Raw genomic sequence first — 19,013 nt, 5'->3', positions numbered from 1 at the left:
GTTAGCACTTTAAATAAGAAGCTTTATTTATTTGTCAGACAATTAATATTTGCATTTGTCTTTTGACTGCTTTCGATTATTTTATTCTAATTATATTAATAATGGAAGTCAGTGCATATTACGCATACGTCATGTTGACACTCGGCGTGTAAATGTAATATTTATTATTTCATTTAATAATGTTTGTTAGCACTTTAAATAAGAAGCTTCGCAAATTATTACGTATACGCAATGTCAAGCATTTGTGTGAGTTTAGCGTGAACTTCTGATCTTATTTCTTTGCTCAATTGTTATCTAATATTGTCAGACAATAAACAGTTGTACTTGCCTATTGAATGCGCTTTTCTGTATTTAAATATTTGATTCTAAAAATGTTAATAATGGAAGTTTTTAAAGCTTTCAATTTTATCTTAAGTCTAATGATGAGTTGTTTATGATTTCTACCGCATATTCTTATTTCGGTTGAAAATGTTCAGACAATAAATGGTTATGTTCACCCTTTCACTAAATTTGTTGTTAGCTTTCAAATATTCCGTTCTATTTAAAGTTCTTCAAATGCAAGCTTTAAATGTTGTCTTAAGTCAAATTATACCTTCTTTATTATTTCTTCTATCGCATATGCCTTTGATTGCTAAAGTTTTATTTAATGTTTTCAGTCTACAAATAGTTACCTTTACCCTAACATTAAGTTTCTTTTCCAATTTCGAAGAATTCCTTCTAATGAAAGTGCTTCAAATGCAAGCCTTAAATGTTGTCTTTAGTTTCTTGATGCGCTGTTTTCTATTTATAATTTGCTGCTGTCATCAAAGTTAAGGGATTTTCCAGCACTTATTTTATTTGATGATCGATCGTTAAGAGCTTTTCTCTCAATCAACTGGCAAATATTTGATTCGCTATTCAAGTGATGTGTAAAACAATTACGTATACGCAAAGTTGTGCTGTTAATTGCATATGAATTGTGTTGTTTTTGCGCCATATTTCGCGCCCAATTCACTCTAATTGCAAATATCTACATCTGAGAGGAGGGAACTGCAAATAATTACGCAGCGAGTGAGCATTGGGTCATATTAATTAAGACGAAAGTACTCCCAGAGACGACTCCCAGACAACGATGCCACACACATTAGAGTAGCTAATAATAATTGGAGTTTCCTTCATGAATATCTTATTCGCTTGGTCCATTATCGCTTGGGCGATGTGCCATAAACAAGTCGATGGCTGTCACAAACCACTCAATTTCAATACCATTGCGGCTCATAAAATGACGCATCAATATAATCAAAATTATCATTAAGCAGAGAGAGCAGAGAGACGATAGCGCAGTAGCCGCATAAAAACTATAATCAATATCCATATCCATTAGCGTTATCGTATCATTGAACTCGAATAATAACAATGTACATATGTATGTGTGTGTGAATGCAACATCGCAGACATCTACAGCAACCATTCTCATCTCTCTCTCTCGGTTGTTTGCTGCTGTCTCCGTCTCCGTCTCTGTTTGCCCCTGCCACCGTTCATTTGTCTTCACGTAATTATCTTTTAATAGATTTAACGAACATTTTTCGCACTGAATTCGCTTGGTGTCCTCACTCTGTGGGCGAGAATGTGGCTAGCTGGCTGGCTGTCTGGTTGGCTGGCAATATCATTCCCAGCTCTCAATCCCTATTGCCAGTGAGACAACAACAAACAATACGGTTGTAGCAGGCCACTGAGCTCTCCCGCTTCTCTCCTCCTTTTCGGTCAGCCAGCCAGTCGGAAGTCGGAAGTTGTATGGCCATGGCACATGCGGTGGGGCAGGACTTCTGATGGCAACAAGAAGCGGCAACAGCAACGAACGAACGAACGAACGAGCAACAACAACCATTTTCGCTTTATGGACTTTCAAACTGTTGCTGTTAATTATTTCTTCTTCTTTTAATGTGGCTGCTGTTGCCGTAGTTCTTACTCTTGTTTTCCCTCCGCTCCTGTTGTTGCCGTTGCCGTTGATGATGATGTTGTTGATATTATGCAATGGGGCTTCCTCCGTTCGCGTTCGTTCGCTTGCTCGTTCGCTCGAACAGCTCTTGTTTGCACTTTTTCACCATTTTACACTTTATTACAAAAGCATTAAATAAAATTCAAAGCGAACGAGCCTCGGCGACTGCGGCTGACGCTTCGATTCGCATTTGGCTTCAATGAAATATGCGAAGCAGCAGCAACAGCAACAACGACGACGACGACGTTGGCGAATGTTGCAAATGTTTGTTGCATTGCTTTCATTTTCAGGCGCGATTGTTGTTGCGGCTCAGACTTTTGTGTGTCGTTTCCATTGTTTTCGAGTTCTGCAGCAGCAGCAGCGGCAAACAAGCGCCAAAGTCCAAGAAGTAGCAAGTATCAAAAGTGCCAGCAGCAGCATTATGCTGAGGATACCGAGATGAGAAGCATGCCGCACAGTGACACCATTATAATGAAAACTGCCAAATTTTGTTGCATGAATTAGCTTCAAAACAACTTTACTGAATTCTAGATAGTATAGCAGTTGTTTAACTCATATATTTATTTAACTTCTATCAGCCGCACAGTGACACCATTCTTATGAAAAATGCCAAATTTTGTCGCGTGAATTAGCTTCGAGATTTACTTAATTCTAGATAGTATTGCAGTTGTTTATTTCATACATTTATTTAACTTCTATTAGCTGCACAGTGACACCATTCTAATTCTAATGAAAACTGCCAAATTTTGGTTGCATGAATTATCTTCGAACTTGACATCAACAACTTTACTGAATTCTACATATAGTATTGCAGTTGTTTATTTATAACTTCTATTCTATTTATAACTTCTATTAGCCGCACAGTGACACCATTCTAATGAAACTGACACCAACAACTTTACTGAATTCTACATATAGTATTGCAGTTTTTTATTTCATTCATTTGCTTAACTTCCATTAGCATAACTCGTTTTGCAAAACTACGTCATTACCGATAATGCATATTTCATGCAAGTGAATTTGCAAATTGCAATTGCAATCGCATTGCTATCGAAATTATATTTAAATTGCCCACAAAGCTAATTATAATTTTTCTGTTACCATCTAATGCAATTACTATCGATAACCGGACTAATTAATGCATTAATTGTGACATCGCTTAATTGTTAAGAGTTGTTTTTTATGCTATGTTATAATGAGCAATTGTTGCCACACATTTAACAAGTAAGAGAGTTAAAATCGAGTGTGCTCGACGGTGAGATACCCGCTGGTCATTTTCAAGGAAAGCAAAACAATCTTGAAAAAATACTAAAATATACCCATGGCAATATTTGGTATATTGATATACTACTACTTTCAAAATATACCATAGAATACGACATACAGCTAATGTTGAGTGTGATAGACTGTGAGATACCCGCTAGTCATTTTCAAGGAAAGCAAAACAAACTTGAAAAAATACTAAAATATACCCAAGGCAATATTTGGTATATTGATATACTACTACTTTCAATTTATTCCATAGAATACCAAATACAGCTAATGTTGAGTGTGATAGACTGTGAGATAACCGTTAGACATTTTCATGAAAAGCAAAACAAGTTAAAAAAATACTAAAATATACCAAAGGCAATATTTGGTATATTGATATACTACTACTTTCAAAATATACCATAGAATACCAAATGCAGCTAATGTTGGGTGTGATAGACTGTGCGATACCCGTTAGCCATTATCACGAAAAGCTAAACAAGTTTGAAAAAATACTAAAATATACCTAAGGCAATATTTGGTATATTAATATACTATTACTTTCAAAATATACCATAGAATACCAAATACAAATGATGTGGAGTGTGATAGACTGTGAGATACCCGTTAGCAATTATCACGAAAAGCAAAACAAGTTTGAAAAAATACTAAAATACCGCTACATTCAAAATGTATTGCAAAATAAATAAAAATAGATGCAATTTGTCTGTTTTTGCCATATGAAATTGTTTCTTAATTAAATTCAAACATTTTATAAGAGTTATGGCACAGGGTATAAAAATGCCTCTGGTCATTAATAAGATTGTATTTCCGTATGAAATAATTATAGGCTGTTTAAACATTCTATATCTATAACTCAACTCGATTTTTAGAAATATTTGCATATATTAATGGTAATAATGATGCTAAAACACATTAATAACTAGTTTATAATTAAGATGTGGCTTAATCAAAATCAGCCAAGCTTAAATTAAATGAGATATCTCGATAGTTCTATAATCAGTAATTATTCTAAATAACTACAGACAAATATCGATTTTTGCAAGTTTAACTATTCTAAAAATTTCTTGCGTTAATTATCAAACCAGTTTTCACTTTTATTTATGAGCATTTCTGACGCCAATTAATAGGTTTTGTGCCACTGTAGAGAATGTTTCAATTAGCTGCGCTTCGATGTGCATCGCCGATGGAACTTGGTGTCGACAACAGGCAACAGACAACAGACAAAGAGGCAACAATAGTCACAGCAAAAGCAACAACAGGGAGGTGGAGAGGGGGAGGAGAAGGTGGAGGGGAAGGAGAACAGAAGCGGCGCCTGCAGGCGATTGCTGTTGCTGTTGCTGTGGAGATACTGCTGTGGCCTATACTCTCATACTCCTAGTTAAACAATGTATAAATTCGAATGCAAAATCGACCTCACCTCAAAATACTCTCCTCCCCTTCCCTCCCCTCCCCTTTATCGCTTTGAAAAGTGTATCATATTGCTGAAGTAGCCGGCAAATTCGTGCAGAGTGCGTTCTGTTGAGTTGAGTTGAGTTCAGTTGAGTTCGGTTCAGTTTGTGATGTCGTTGTTGGCGGTGGCGTCGACGTTGTGGTCGCCGGTGTGGTGCAATCAGTTGCTGTGGTTGCTTTTTGGCCGACATTGCCAGCACAGTTCAGTCAGTCACTGAGTCAGTTAGTCATTGAGTCAGTCAGTCAGTCAGTCAGTCAGCTTGGCAAGCTGCCCATGCACAGTCGACCATACAACATTTACCTGCTCCTCCCTCTCTTTCCTTGCCACCCGCTGGCTTTCGTCATTCATACGATTGAGTGCGCGCCAAGCCAAGCGCGGGCAGCACAGCGGGAAGAGCAGCAGGAGGGGGAGGAGGAGGAGGGGAAAATCCCCCCAATTGGTGTGAAATGCAACATGCTACTGACTGACTCGACTCGTTTCCATTGCAAGTCTGCAAATATGGGTTAATTGTGCGAGACTTCGACACTCAAATTATTTAATGTTCAGTTGCATTTCTTTTACTTTTCTCTTTTCTTTTGGTTTACCAAGCTGCCGCCTCCATCTACTTTTGTTTGCTGCTATTATTGTTGTTGTGCACAGCATGAATTCGCTTCACATCTTGTGCTTTACAATTATTGAATGAGTCCTGAACGCCAATGGCTTTATTTTCCCTCCCTCGCTCTGTGCCATTTACATAAGTAGATTTTCATTGAACTTGCCTCGATGATAATCAAGTAATTAATTCATTTAGTTGTCGCCCGAGCTTGCAATTATCATCATTATTATTAGTAATTACGTTGTTCTCTGGTTTTGGGCTTCGCACACAATTAAAATTCCACAACGTCATCGCAGCAGCTACTGCATAAAATGCAACTCAACTCAACTGCTATTCAAAAACTGACCCGAGCTGAACATTACAATACTTTTTTGCCCACTTTGAAGTCTCTAATTATTCACTACGTTTGGTCGTTTGGTCAATTGAATCATAATATGTCTACTTTTATGGCAAACTGAATGTCATTCTCGCACTTAAATACCGCGCACTTTGATTACACTTTATCTTTGATCAACTCTCTGTCTGTGTCTGTTGTCTGCAGTTGGTTTGCGCTCTTAATTTGCTCATTGAATTTGAGTTTAATTGAAATGAATATGATAGCATTCATAATTTTAAGCGCATTTGTATAATTCCCATTCATTGTGAAGCTATGTATTTAATCGAACTTGACTTCATACTCGGAAAGCAGCTGCTTTATTTCATTAAAATAATTTGTATGGCATAAACATTTTTTTAATTGTAGTAATCATTTCTTTTTATAGCCAAAGGTGCAGCAAGTTTTTAAAGTGATATTCATCATTATTTTATGTCACCTTGAAAGTTTTTAGATAAGCAACCAAATTACTCTTTCAATGTTCTCCGAGACTATGTAAAAGAATGTTCACTTATTAAATATGAAATTCCTGTTATTTTTCAACAGCTTTCCTTCAAGTTCTGACTGTGAAATATCTGTTCCGTAGTATTATACCTAAAATATACTAAATTAATAAACCGAACAAATACTTAAAAATGTATTTGGTATTTTTAATGTATTACTACATTCAAAATATACTAAATGAGTATATCAAACAATCACTTAAGAATGCATTTTGGTATATTAATATACTAATACACCTTAAACATAGTATAAAGTATATAAAAAATAACTAGATCTGTATTATACCTAAAATTTGCCAAATTAATATACCGAACAAATTCTTAAAATGTATTTGGTATTTTTTATATACTACTGCATTCAAAGTATACTAAAAAAATATATCAAACAAATACTTAAGAATATATTTGGTATATTAATATACTACTTCACTTAAAACATACTATAGAAGACATATTAAATACTTCAGCTACCACTTGCGCATTTTTAATGAAATTAGAGCCGTATTATATCTAAAATATAGCATATAAATATACTACACAAATACTTAAGAATGTTTTTAGTGTATTTATGTACTACTACATTCAAAATATACCATAAAGAATATATAAAATAATTTAGATACGCGTTGCGCATCTTCAATAAAACTAGAGCAGTATTACACTTGAAATATACCAAATGAATATATCAAAGAAATGCCTAAGAATGTATTCGGTATATTAATATACTACTACATTTAAATTATACCAAAATGAACATATCAAATAATTTAGAAGTTTAAAATGAATACACAGAAAAAATACCTATAATATATAGTAATATACTAGTACACTTAAAATATACTATAAAGAACATATAATATAAAATAAATTTGGAAGTCATGAATAAGCAAGAAAATTACTCTTTTAACATTCTGCCATAGTCTCTCATAGCATGTTCACTTATTAAATACTACTTCATTCGAAATATACTAAATGAATATATCAAACAAGTACTTAAGAATACATTTGGTATATTAATATACTACTACACTTAAAACATAGTATAAAGTTCATCAAATAATAACTATATCCGTATTATACTGAACAAATACTTAAGCATGTTTTTAGTATATTAATGTACTACTTCATTCAAAATTTACCATAAAGAACATATAAAATAAATTTGGAAGTCATAAGTAAGCAACAAAATTACTCTTTTAACATTCTTCCATAGTCTCTTATAGCATGTTCACTTATTAAATATGAAATCCCTATTATTTTCCGCCAGCTTTCCTTCAAGCAAAGTTTTTGTCTAAAAAATATCCTCAGTGAATATGAAATGCTTAAAGGGTATTTCAGCACTCAAAACATAAATTTGTTTGATCAAAAATGAAGCTAAAGACTGTCAGTATACAAACACATTTTGTTTATTTATGAAATTGATAACAACTAAAGAAAACATTAACTAAAAGTATTTGCCAAAACTATCAAATATAAAAACATCTTCGACTTTAATTTAATGTAAAGAGTATTCCATTAGTTGCAAAATGCTGTTTACCTGAGCATGAGTTTGCTTCTTTTCAATTTGTCGAGCACTTGATATATGAATATGTATTTTTAAACTTTTACACGGTGTATGTGTGTGTGTGTGTGCTGCTCATATATGTTGGCCCATTTATTTAATAGGTGTCTGCGATGGGTTCGCATGCATATTTAAAGCGTTCGATAGCTTCTTTGACACGAACGATGTAGTTTATTTGCTCTCCTGTTGTTGTTTTTATTATTTGTGCCGTGTTTTGTGGCAGATATGGGACAGGGAATTTGTGCATTAATTAAAAGCGGCATCGACACTTTGGGTTTCGCTTTAAACTTCAGTCTCCATAACATAAATTTTATTAAAATTGTATGAGTTTCATTTTCAATTTGCACTCTCTCTCTCTCTCTCCCTCTCTCTGGGTTTGTCAACAGGTGTGCCTGGCACTTCATTAGAAATTGTTAGTGCCTTGTACACTTTTGTTGGCATTTGCCAGTGGGTTGGTTTGGTTTGGTTTTCGTTTCGTTTCGTTGTACTATGGCGGCACACAAAGCAATACCAAAGTTTTAATTAAAATTTCACAAAACGAAATTCACTTATATTTGATTTTTAGTCGCCACGAAACAGTCGCATGGAGACCGCCGCCGGTCTTGTAATTGCCTAAACCATTTCAATTGAAACAATTCCTAATTAGTCAGGACTCGAATCGAGTCGACAACAACACACACAAAATAATACAACAACCTGATCGATTCCATCGACACCAACAAGTGTAAAAAGCATTACACTTTCCTCTTCTATTTGCAAACATGGCACAACAACAAATTATTCAACTGAAGCGATATGACAGACCCGACTTTATATCGCTTAAAAATCGTATGTACAAAAATTGTTAAATATACAATTCACTTTTATTGATTATTATATTGTGGAAGCAATGTTCTTTTGGTCTAAAGCTCAAGGTTTGCCATCTATAGTTATTTTATAGTAGAGTGTAAATATAGTGGCAGCAAGCTATAATTTTCGTCAGTTAAAAATTATATATCGAGGTAATCAAATCCACGTCTGGCAATTAGAAATCTTTATGGAGGTGGGCAGCTCAGAAGTGAACGAAAGTTGTATAATAAGTAAGCAGTTATTTAGGAAACCTTTTAACTCTTTAATGTGTAAACTACGTAATTACAACGCATATCAATTAAAATGCTGTTGGGAAATTTCAATAAGCTTAAATTTAAATTGGTAATTGGAATTTAAGTTTTAACTATTCTAACAGCCAATCTTTACAGGAAATTTCCTTTACTTAGTAAAGCAAATAACAAATGAATTTCAAACTTGATTTGAATTGCTTTATTTCTATCAACTTTTGGAACTTAATAGAATCGAAAGTGAATTATTATACCCGCTACCCATAGGGTAGAAGGGTATTATAACTTTGTGCCGACAGGATATGTATGTAACAGGTAGAAGGAGGCATCTCCGCCCTATAAAGTGTATAAAGTGTTCATCAGCGTCAACAGCCGAGGTGATATAGCCTTGTCCGTCTGTCTGTCTGTCTGACCGTCTGTCCGTCCGTCCGTATGAACACTTAGATCTCAGAGACTATAAGAGATAGAGCTATATTTTTTTTTCGACAGCATTTGTTATGTTTGCACGCTGATCAAGTTTGTTTCAAATCTTAGCCACGCCCACTTCCGCCCCCGCAAAAAAAAAAGGAATAACAAGCGTAATTTTAAAGCTAGAGTTGGTGTATAGAATTTTGGTATATAATTAAAATATAATTTGAATAAGTGCATTATTTATTTAAATAAACATAAAAGTTCTGCCTATTGAACTTTTATCTCCTCTGTATGTATTTTCATGGTTGACACCAAAGTTGTAATCTTAGTTGTAGAATTGAAAATAATTTAAATAAGTGCAGTATTTCCCATTATATTTGCCTTTTAAGTTATAAAAATTTCAACACAATCGCCTGATAAACAGATAGGTTTTGCTTATTGAAATTGTAGTCATTTCCTTTGTAGGTATTTTTAGGCTGTTGACAATAAGTAGGATCGAATCTTCGTAGAATTGCAAATAATTTGAATAAGTGAAGTATTTTTTTAACCCTAATGACATCAATATTTGTATTTTAAGTTCTGAACACTTCAACAACATTTTTCAATATTTCTGACAAATAGAAAAGTTTTGCTTATTGCAATTATTTATATCTCCTCTGTTTTTTTAGGCTCTTGACAATAACTATAGTCGAATCTTAGTAGCAACGAAATAAATTTGAATAAGTGCATTATTACTTCAACAGTTGAAACTTTAATATTTGCTTTTTAAGTTCTGAGAATTTCATCTCAATCTCTAAACAGTTAAAAAGTTCTGCCTAATAAAATTTTACTTAACCTTTCCGTATGGAATTTCAGTCTAAAGTCAGCAAATTTGTAAATTTCGTTGACTATTTGTTTGTTTTGGGTATTGATTATAATTCTCTGATTATTCTAATATATTGCGCATTTGTTTTTACTTTTATTACAAATTTTCTTTTAGTCCAATATATTTTACTCGTATTATAATCTACTGATTATTCAAATATATTGGGCTTCTATTTTTCTCCTTTTATAAATTTGCTTTTGTTCTAATATATTGCGCATTTATTTTTCTCTCATTACAAATTTCCTTTTAGTCTAATATATTGCGAATTTATTTTTACTTTTGTTATAATTTACTGATTATTTATTTTCACTTTTATTATACTTACTGATTATTCTAATCTATTGCGCATTTGTTTTTACTTTTATTACAATTTTCGGTTTAGTCTAATATATTTATTTTCACTTTTATTATAATTTACTGATTATTCTAATAAATTGGGCTTTTATTTTTTTCTTATTACAAATTTCCTTTTAGTCTAATATATTGCGCCTTTGCTTGTATTATAATTTACTGATTATTCTAATATATTGCGGATTTATTTACTTGCAGCGCCGCAAAGGAAGCAACTGGTCAGCATGGAGGAGGCTAAACTGCTAAGCCTTCGTAATGGATATACGAAAGCGATGGATGATCATTGTCAGCTTATCACTGGGACACAGGGTGAGTGACCACGACTCGACTACGACACACAAACACAGGGTGACCCAAGGCTAAGGCCAGGGTCAAAAGCCTTCAGGCGTGAGCGAGAGAGCCGAGCAAGTTCAGGTTCAGAGACAAAAGGCGACAAAGAGCAGCAAATTGGGGAACCAGTTCCGTCAACAAAAAAAGTAAAGAAAAGAGAAGAAGAGAAGAGAGGGAGAGAGGCAGAGAAGAAAAGAAGAAAAGAAACAAAACAATAAGCATTCATGAAGAATTACATTTGTCTTGTCGAGGGTGGGCTAAGAAAATTGTTGAAATTGACAAATTATGTGACAGACTTTTGTCTGCGCGAGACAAGGCAGCAAAGGAAGGAAAAGAGGGAGGCGGAGACGAAGGCGGCTCGCAAATCCAAAGAGCCAACACAATTGTTGACAATTCACTCAAAGTGCCGCCGCTTGTCGTTGTTGTTGTTGTTGTTATTTTTGCTGGCTGGTTGTCGCTGAACAAATGCCCCAAAGCGCTCGAAAAGCTTTAAATGCGCACGCCGCAGTCGCAGTCAGCAGCACTCCAAGCGGCGGGTGGCGGCAGCTCAATTGCGAAGCGCTCATAAACAATGGTGTCAGAGAGAGCCCAGTGAGGAGCAGAGGGGTACAGGGGCGGCACAGTGGGCTCAGTTTCGGCTTGGCGCGATGAGAAGTGCGCTTGAGTTGCATTTAAGCCAATTAGCATAGGTAAACAAAACATTTGAGTGAGCGGCAAGCGCGTCAAGTGCTTTTGGTTTGAGTGCGACTCCATGCTGTGTGTGTATGCGAGTGTGTGTGTGTGTGTGTGTGAGTGTTGTCGCCTTTAGGTGTCAGGCAATGTATTTGTATGAATATGAATGCGAGGAGTGTGTGAGTTTGTTGTGTTTGACGCGTCGTTGGATGCCACATGCGATGGATGTTGATGCTATCCTTAACAATGTTGCATTTATTATGCAATTATCGAGTGGCCAAGCATGAGACTCTCTCTATGTGTGTGTGTGTAAGCCATATTCAGTGACAGTGATTTACGTCGTCGATTGGCAATTAGGCCACAGACAGAGATAGAGACAGAGACGGAGACGGACTTCAAGACAACGCCAGGCAAGGAATGCGTGTGTGTGTGTGCGTTGCCATTGTATGTTAGATGAATGGCTCGACGAGCTGCTAACTTGCAAATATTTATGAGTGGCCCACAAGTGGCAGGCAGCAAACTGAGGCAGCAACTGAGCGACAACAATGTCAGCATTGGCGTTAACTTCGAGTGTTGCCTGCTGCCTGCTCTCATTCTCATTCTCATTCTTGTTGTTGTTGCCATTTTGACATATGGCCAAAATGCAGCCACATGCCAAACGCTCTTTACGTGCGACTCCCAGCCTGACTATGTATGTGTGTGTGTGTGTGTATGTAAGTGTGTGTGTTGGCGTGAATTATGCGCAATTGAAGTGGCTTTTGGGGGGCGCGCATTTAAATTCGTGACGCGCTTCAAGTGGGTGGCAAACAAGCGTGAACGTAACGCTTGTGGCACGAACTCACAGTCACAGAGGGGAGCGGGGCATGTGGCAAGCAGCCAGCCAGGCAGCCAGGCAGTCAGGCACAATGATGCGCATCAAATTGGCTAATTGTTTAATGGCTGTTTGCATTGATCTTTGCAGATGAGTCGCCCATGCAAATGTTTTACAAGGATAAAGGCGTCTTCCTCACTGGCGGCACCGGATTCTTTGGCAAAAGTAAGTTGAATACTCCCCTTCCCTTTCCTCCTTTCCCCCTTTCACCTCTCGCAGCAAATACGTGACATGAATAATGGAAGCGAATTGAATACGCACAGCGTGAGAGGAGAAAGACACTCAGAAATTGATTTGTTACCATTTTCTTCCCCCATTATTCTCCCCTTTCCCCTCCAGTTATCATCGAGAAACTGTTGCGCGTCACGGAGGTGGCACAAATATATTTGATCATACGCCCCAAGAAGGGCAAGGATGCCCACGCCCGCATCGAGGATCTCTTCAATGATCCAGTAAGTATCAATCAATTAGATACGAGGGGAATAAAAAAGTTATAGATTTAAGAATGATGAAATTATACAAGAAAGCTAAGAAGAAGCGTTTTTGATTGTTAGATACCGCTCAATTTTCAATAAAACCAGATTCTCTAAATATACCAAAAATATACCGCAAATCTTAAGTGAAGATCAAAATTGTACAAGTAAGAAAGCTAAAGTAAGGTGTATTCGACTGTGAGCAAATATACCAAAAATATATATAAATATACCGAAGGTTATATTTGGTATATCGGTATAGTACTACATTCTTCATATATACCAAAATTATACCACAAAAATACTAAAATATGCCGAATGCTATATTTGGTATATTGATATAATACTAAAACTAGATTCTATAAAATATACCGCAAACATAATTAAAATATACCGAAGACTATGTTTGGTATATCGATATAGTACTGTACTATACCCAGATTTCACAAATATACCACAAAATGCTAAAATACACCGAAAGCATTTTACACATATACCCAAATTATTTCACAAAAATACTAAAATATACTAAATACTGTATTTCGTATATCCATATAGTACTTTAGCTATATTATACAAAAAAAACAATAAATATACCACAAAAATACTAAAATATACCAAATGCTATATTTCGTATATCGATATTGTACTATAGCTAGATTCTACAAATAAACAATAAATATACCACAAAAATACTAAAATATACCAAATGCTAAATTTGGTCTATTGATATAGTACTACATTTTAAATATATAGAGAGTATAAAATATATCACCCTTCTAATGGGTATAATAACAATTCTATATTGGCTACTCTTAAAATATTATCAACTCAAGAATATATTCTAAATTGAAATAAGCTAAAATGTCAAAATGTCAAAATTTAACATTTTAATTTTGAATTTATATTCTAAATTTAGAAGAAGGATTATAACATAGATTTGAAATTCTTGATTCAAGATTATTTTATTCTTAATTTTATGGTTTGCAATTAGAAAAAGAAATAAGATTTTCCCAAAAATTAACTATATAATGTTACCTTTTCTTTTCCTAACATTTCATTTCATTCTATTCACTTATCTTTCCTATAATATTCCTTCCTCTCCCCGTCAGGTCTTTGCCAAAATGAAACAGATCAATCCAAAGTATCGCTGCCAGATCACAATCATCAGCGGCGATTGCTCGCTGCCCGGTTTGGGCATCTCGCAGCATGAGAGGGAGATGATCAAGGAGAATGTGAACATTGTCCTGCACAGCGCTGCCACAGTGCGTTTCGATGAGAAACTCAAAATGGCGATTGCCATCAATGTGCACGGCACCAAGGAGATCATTAAGCTGGCCAACGAGATTCTCAACCTCAAGGTGAGCGATTAGTTAAAGTATTAAACTAGATTTGAATGAAGCTCGTCTGGAAATTTACTATGTAATTAAATTATAAGATACGAGGACTAAGTAATAATTAGAATAGCTGATGTTATGTCCAAGTTACGAGAAATAGGTAATAATTAGAATAGCCGATGTTATGTCACTTATTTAAAAAGCAAAGTGTTTGCTGTAATCAAGGAAAATAATGAGTGACAGAGAGCACGACCTGCAGAGCACTTTGATGATTGATTTGATTGGATGACGTCTATAAATTAATTGTTCAGAGTGAATAGCAATTAATGATTAATAATTTCAATATTGAGTAATGCTTTTGCTTTTACACAGTAGATTTTAGAAGTGTCGATAAGATGTGACTTTTAAGAGAGTTAATACTACTTGAATAAAATACATTTTAGATTATCAAAAATGATTTGAAATCAAATCGAATGTGCTCAATTAAATATATGAGTCTACAAATTTGCAAGATTTACTACATTTAAAGTATGAAACGAAGATGCAATGCTTCGAATGTATAGCAAAAATATGTAGTAGTTATAATAAATTTGAACATTCCACAATTCTCACACCTTATAAAAGTAAAGACTATCAAATTAAAAGATAATAAAAAAATAAGTCCAAAGAAATTCCTATTACTTCAAGAATTGACTTTGTCTGACTTTACAATTACAACATACGACATTATAAGACCCTTTACTTTATATAGCATTTACTTCAAAGTTAGGCAAATATTTGAATGTCTAATTGTGTTTTTTTTTTAAGGTGAATTTGCAAGACCTTTTAATAATTCGCAAAGGTTGCTTAAATTGAAAAACAAATAAGTGTGTGCATATATTATTAATTTCTTTATTGAAGGTTAAATAAAATTGTGATAAAAGTAAGTAATGTGATCATTAGTGTCTATATAATATATAATTCTAAAATAACAGTTCGTATTCTATAGATACTATGCTCTCCGCATCTGTATCTATGTAATACCCAGTATTATTATAACCATTTTCGAGATACTATTGTGAGATATGTAGACTGTTATCACAATTTTATTTAAGGTTTAGAATACCCAATGGAAAGAGTTTCAAATTTTGTATTTTAATATTCAAAATAATGTTTTTTAAGGTCTACAACTAAAGTCTAGGCTTAAAGCAGTACTTTTTGGCCTGTACAATACGAGTATATCTCAGCTACAACAAGATTACTAAATTCTACTTTTCTCCCCCATTTTGTTGGCAGGCTCTGGTGCATGTTTCGACCGCATTTGCGCATTGCAACATGCGGTACATTCAGGAGAAGTTCTACAGCTGTGCGATGACGGGGGACAATGCATTCAAATTGACGGAATGCCTCGACGAGCAGACGCTGAATACGCTGACGCCGACGTTAATCAAGGGATACCCGAATACATATACCTACACCAAAGTGCTGGCCGAAGATGTGATTCAGCAGCATGCACAGAAATTGCCAGTGACCATATTTCGACCGGGCATTGGTAACATTTTAAATCCCTTAGCATATTCCCAACATTACAATCTCTACTTCTATGTATTTACAGTGATCACCAGCTATAGGGAACCGGTAACAGGCTGGATTGACAACATGTATGGACCCTGTGGCGTCATCGTGGGCATTGGTTCCGGAGTGCTGCGCGTTTTCACCGGCAACATGGACAACAAGGCGCACATTGTGCCCGTGGACATGTGCGTGAATGCGCTGCTGGCCAGCGCCTGGGATGTGGCACGCAATAAGTAGGTTTCACTGTATTGTAGACGTCATTTAATTTACTGAACACGTAGATCACTAAAGTAGTTCATTCATTTGTGTCCCTACAAATTACTGAATAGCATAAGTTTGTTCGTTCATTTTTCAACAGTAAACTAGTTTGTTCACTTTTGATCCGTGAACAAGTTCGTTCTTTTTTGACGCTACATCTTTCAATTTGTTGAATAAGCTAGTTCGTTTATTTTTCAACAGTGAACTAGTTCGTTAACTTTTGATCATTGACGTAGTTTGTTCACTTCTAATTATAGATGTGAGTTTGATCATTGAACTTTTTAGATATTTTCCTTCGTTCTATTTAATTTCTTATAACAAAATGCTTACAATAATTAACATACTTGTATTAATATGGAGATTATTTATCCTTCTGGTATACATCAAAAATAGTACGCGGAAATTAGCTTAAAGCATTAGAGGGACAAATGAAATGAACAAGTTCGAACTAAAGATCCAAAGTGAACAAAAGAAGAACAAAATCGTGATCTAAAGAACTATGGAATTAAACAACTATTCAAAACAGAACGACGAAGCATTAAAAGGTGATAGTAAATTGTCTAAGAATCGTTCAATTTACTGAATACGTTTTGATCATTGAACTAGTTTGTTAACTTTTAATTAGTGATCTAGTTCGTTCACTTTTAATCAGTGCACTAATTGGCTTTTTTCATGCGTCCTATAATGTTATATGTTATATAATAATAGTTGACATATTATTATGAATATGATTCCTTCTTTCCAAAATACATCGAAAATAGTAAACAGAGGTCAGCTAAAAGCAATAAATGAGTGAGTGCAATGAAAAGAAACGAACTTAAGATTCAACGTGAATACCTTGACAAAATCAAAAAAGAACTAAAGAGCTATATAACTAATCATCTAAGCAAGACAAAACTATGAAGTCTAAGTAGGTGGCAGTAAATTGTCTAAGAATCGTTATTTTTATGGAATGCGTTTATTTTTAATAAAGTGAACTACTTCGATTTTACAATTTGCAAAATAAGTTCACTCATTTGCTTTCGATCATTAAACTATGTTAGTTTGTTTGTTTTGTGCGTTCTAATCTGTTTCTTTCATTTTATTATTAAGATTATCCCTTTTTCCATTATACATCGAAAATAGTGAACGAAAACTAGCAAACAGCAATATAAGAAATAATCTAATGAACCTGAACAAACTACTGAATAACTGAACAATGAACGAACCAAAGAACTTTAGAATTTAGCAACTAGACAAAACAGAACATTGAAGCAAAACTTCTTCTGTTCGCTCTCTTTAATGAATAGCTCATTTTTGTGCGTTCTTTTTGAACCAACTCAACACTCGTTGCCAGTGAAACAGTTTTCCCATTGGCACTAACTCACATTTTCTCTCTGCAGATATGAGACGCCACCCATCTACAACTATGTGCCGGATGCGGATAATATGGTGACCTGGCGCAACTATATGCAGACGGGCTTTAAGCATGTCAACGACATCCCGATGCGCAAGTCCATCTGGTATCCGTGCTTCACCATCGTGCCACACATGTGGCAGTATCACATACTCTGCTTCTTGTACCACACATTGCCCGCCATGTTCATGGACTTGATTATGGTGCTGATGGGCAAGAAACCCAGGTGAGTTAACTGTCTCTCAGGAGGGGGGGAAAATACAAGACGCTGCGATAAAAAATGATGCGTTGCTCGGAGATTTTTATACCCGATAATAAGAGAGTGGAAGGGTATTATAACTTATGTCTTATAACAATATGTCATATTTATTCTTGATCGTGTATATCTGTCTATGAGTCTGTCCGTTGGAGCAACTAGATTTCAAAGACTATAAGATATAACGCTATATTATTTTGACAGTAGTTGTTATCTCAATATACCATATATACATCTCAGTATATTTCACTATTTTTTAGAATATTCGTTTGGTATATTTACCACTCGTATCAATAAACCAGATATACATCTCGGTCTATTTCAGTATTTTTTCAGTATATTAATTTGGTATCATTAAAATCAATAAACCAGATATACGCACATTTCGGTATATTACAGTATTTTTCAGTATATTTTTCCCGCGTATGTTCAGTACATTTCAGTATTTTTAGTATATTAGCTAGGTAAATTTACTACTTTTATCAATAAACCAGATTTACATATCAGAATAGTTCAGTATTTTTTCAGTATATTAATTTGGTATATATATCTATATCATTTAATTCAATAAACCAGATATATACACATTTCGGTATATTTAAGTATTTTTTCAGTATATTTATCCGGTCTATCTTCAGTATGATACAGTATTTTTAGTATATTAGTTTGGTATATTTACTACTTTAATCAATAAACCAGATATACATATAAGAATAGTTCAGTATTTTTTCAGTATATTAATTTTGTATATCTATCATTTAAATCAATAAACCAGTTATATGCACATTTCGGTATATTTCAGCATTTTTGCAGTATATATAGCTGGTATATTTACCATTTACATTAATAAACTTGATATAAAACTCGGTATATTTCAGTATTTTCAGTATATTAATTTAGTATACTTAAACAATAATGCCGCATTTTTTTCTAATAGTGAAAGAAGAACTTTGTGATTTTTGAAGTTTATATGAAAATACTATCAATACTATAGAGAATATAACATGAACTATTTTGATGTGTTGCCTTCTTTACTCATTCGGGACTTGCATATTTCTTTTAACTTCCACTAAATGAATTTCTTAACTTTTATGCTTTCTTCAGAATGATGAAAATCTATCGGAAAATACACAAGTTCAGCAATGTGCTCAAGTTCTTCAGTTCAAACGAGTTTCGCTTCGACAATGAAAACGTGCGACGTTTGGTCGACAAATTGGATGATCGGGATAAGCGACTCTTTGCCTTCGACATGCGTGATCTTGACTGGCCAAATCTCTTCAGGGTCAGTCTCTACGGTCTGCGTCTCTATGTGGTCAAGGATGATCCCAACAATCTGCCCGAGTCGATAAAGCGCATCAAGCGGTAAGTTTTTCAATCCCTTAAAGTTTTCTACATTATTTGATTATT

At 34.6% G+C, this 19,013-nt stretch overlaps 1 protein-coding gene across 1 annotated transcript in view; it reads left to right on the top strand.

The window, feature by feature from the left end:
- LOC117574147 (fatty acyl-CoA reductase wat) overlaps positions 1–19,013 on the top strand; it is a 42,707-nt gene that overhangs the window by 23,294 nt on the left and 400 nt on the right. Inside the window, exons 2-9 of the mRNA XM_034257824.2 lie at positions 10,658–10,768; positions 12,423–12,497; positions 12,672–12,784; positions 13,918–14,166; positions 15,418–15,673; positions 15,737–15,929; positions 17,337–17,576; positions 18,711–18,968. Coding sequence (XP_034113715.1) covers positions 10,684–10,768; positions 12,423–12,497; positions 12,672–12,784; positions 13,918–14,166; positions 15,418–15,673; positions 15,737–15,929; positions 17,337–17,576; positions 18,711–18,968 — 1,469 coding nt within the window. The 5' untranslated portion in view covers positions 10,658–10,683. The remainder of the gene's footprint in view (positions 1–10,657; positions 10,769–12,422; positions 12,498–12,671; positions 12,785–13,917; positions 14,167–15,417; positions 15,674–15,736; positions 15,930–17,336; positions 17,577–18,710; positions 18,969–19,013) is intronic.

The sequence above is a fragment of the Drosophila albomicans genome, chromosome 2R (genome assembly GCF_009650485.2).
Source record: "Drosophila albomicans strain 15112-1751.03 chromosome 2R, ASM965048v2, whole genome shotgun sequence".
NCBI classification, from domain to species: domain Eukaryota; kingdom Metazoa; phylum Arthropoda; class Insecta; order Diptera; family Drosophilidae; genus Drosophila; species Drosophila albomicans.
Note: the sequence above shows the minus strand (reverse complement) of the source record. Positions and strands in the feature narration are given on the sequence as shown.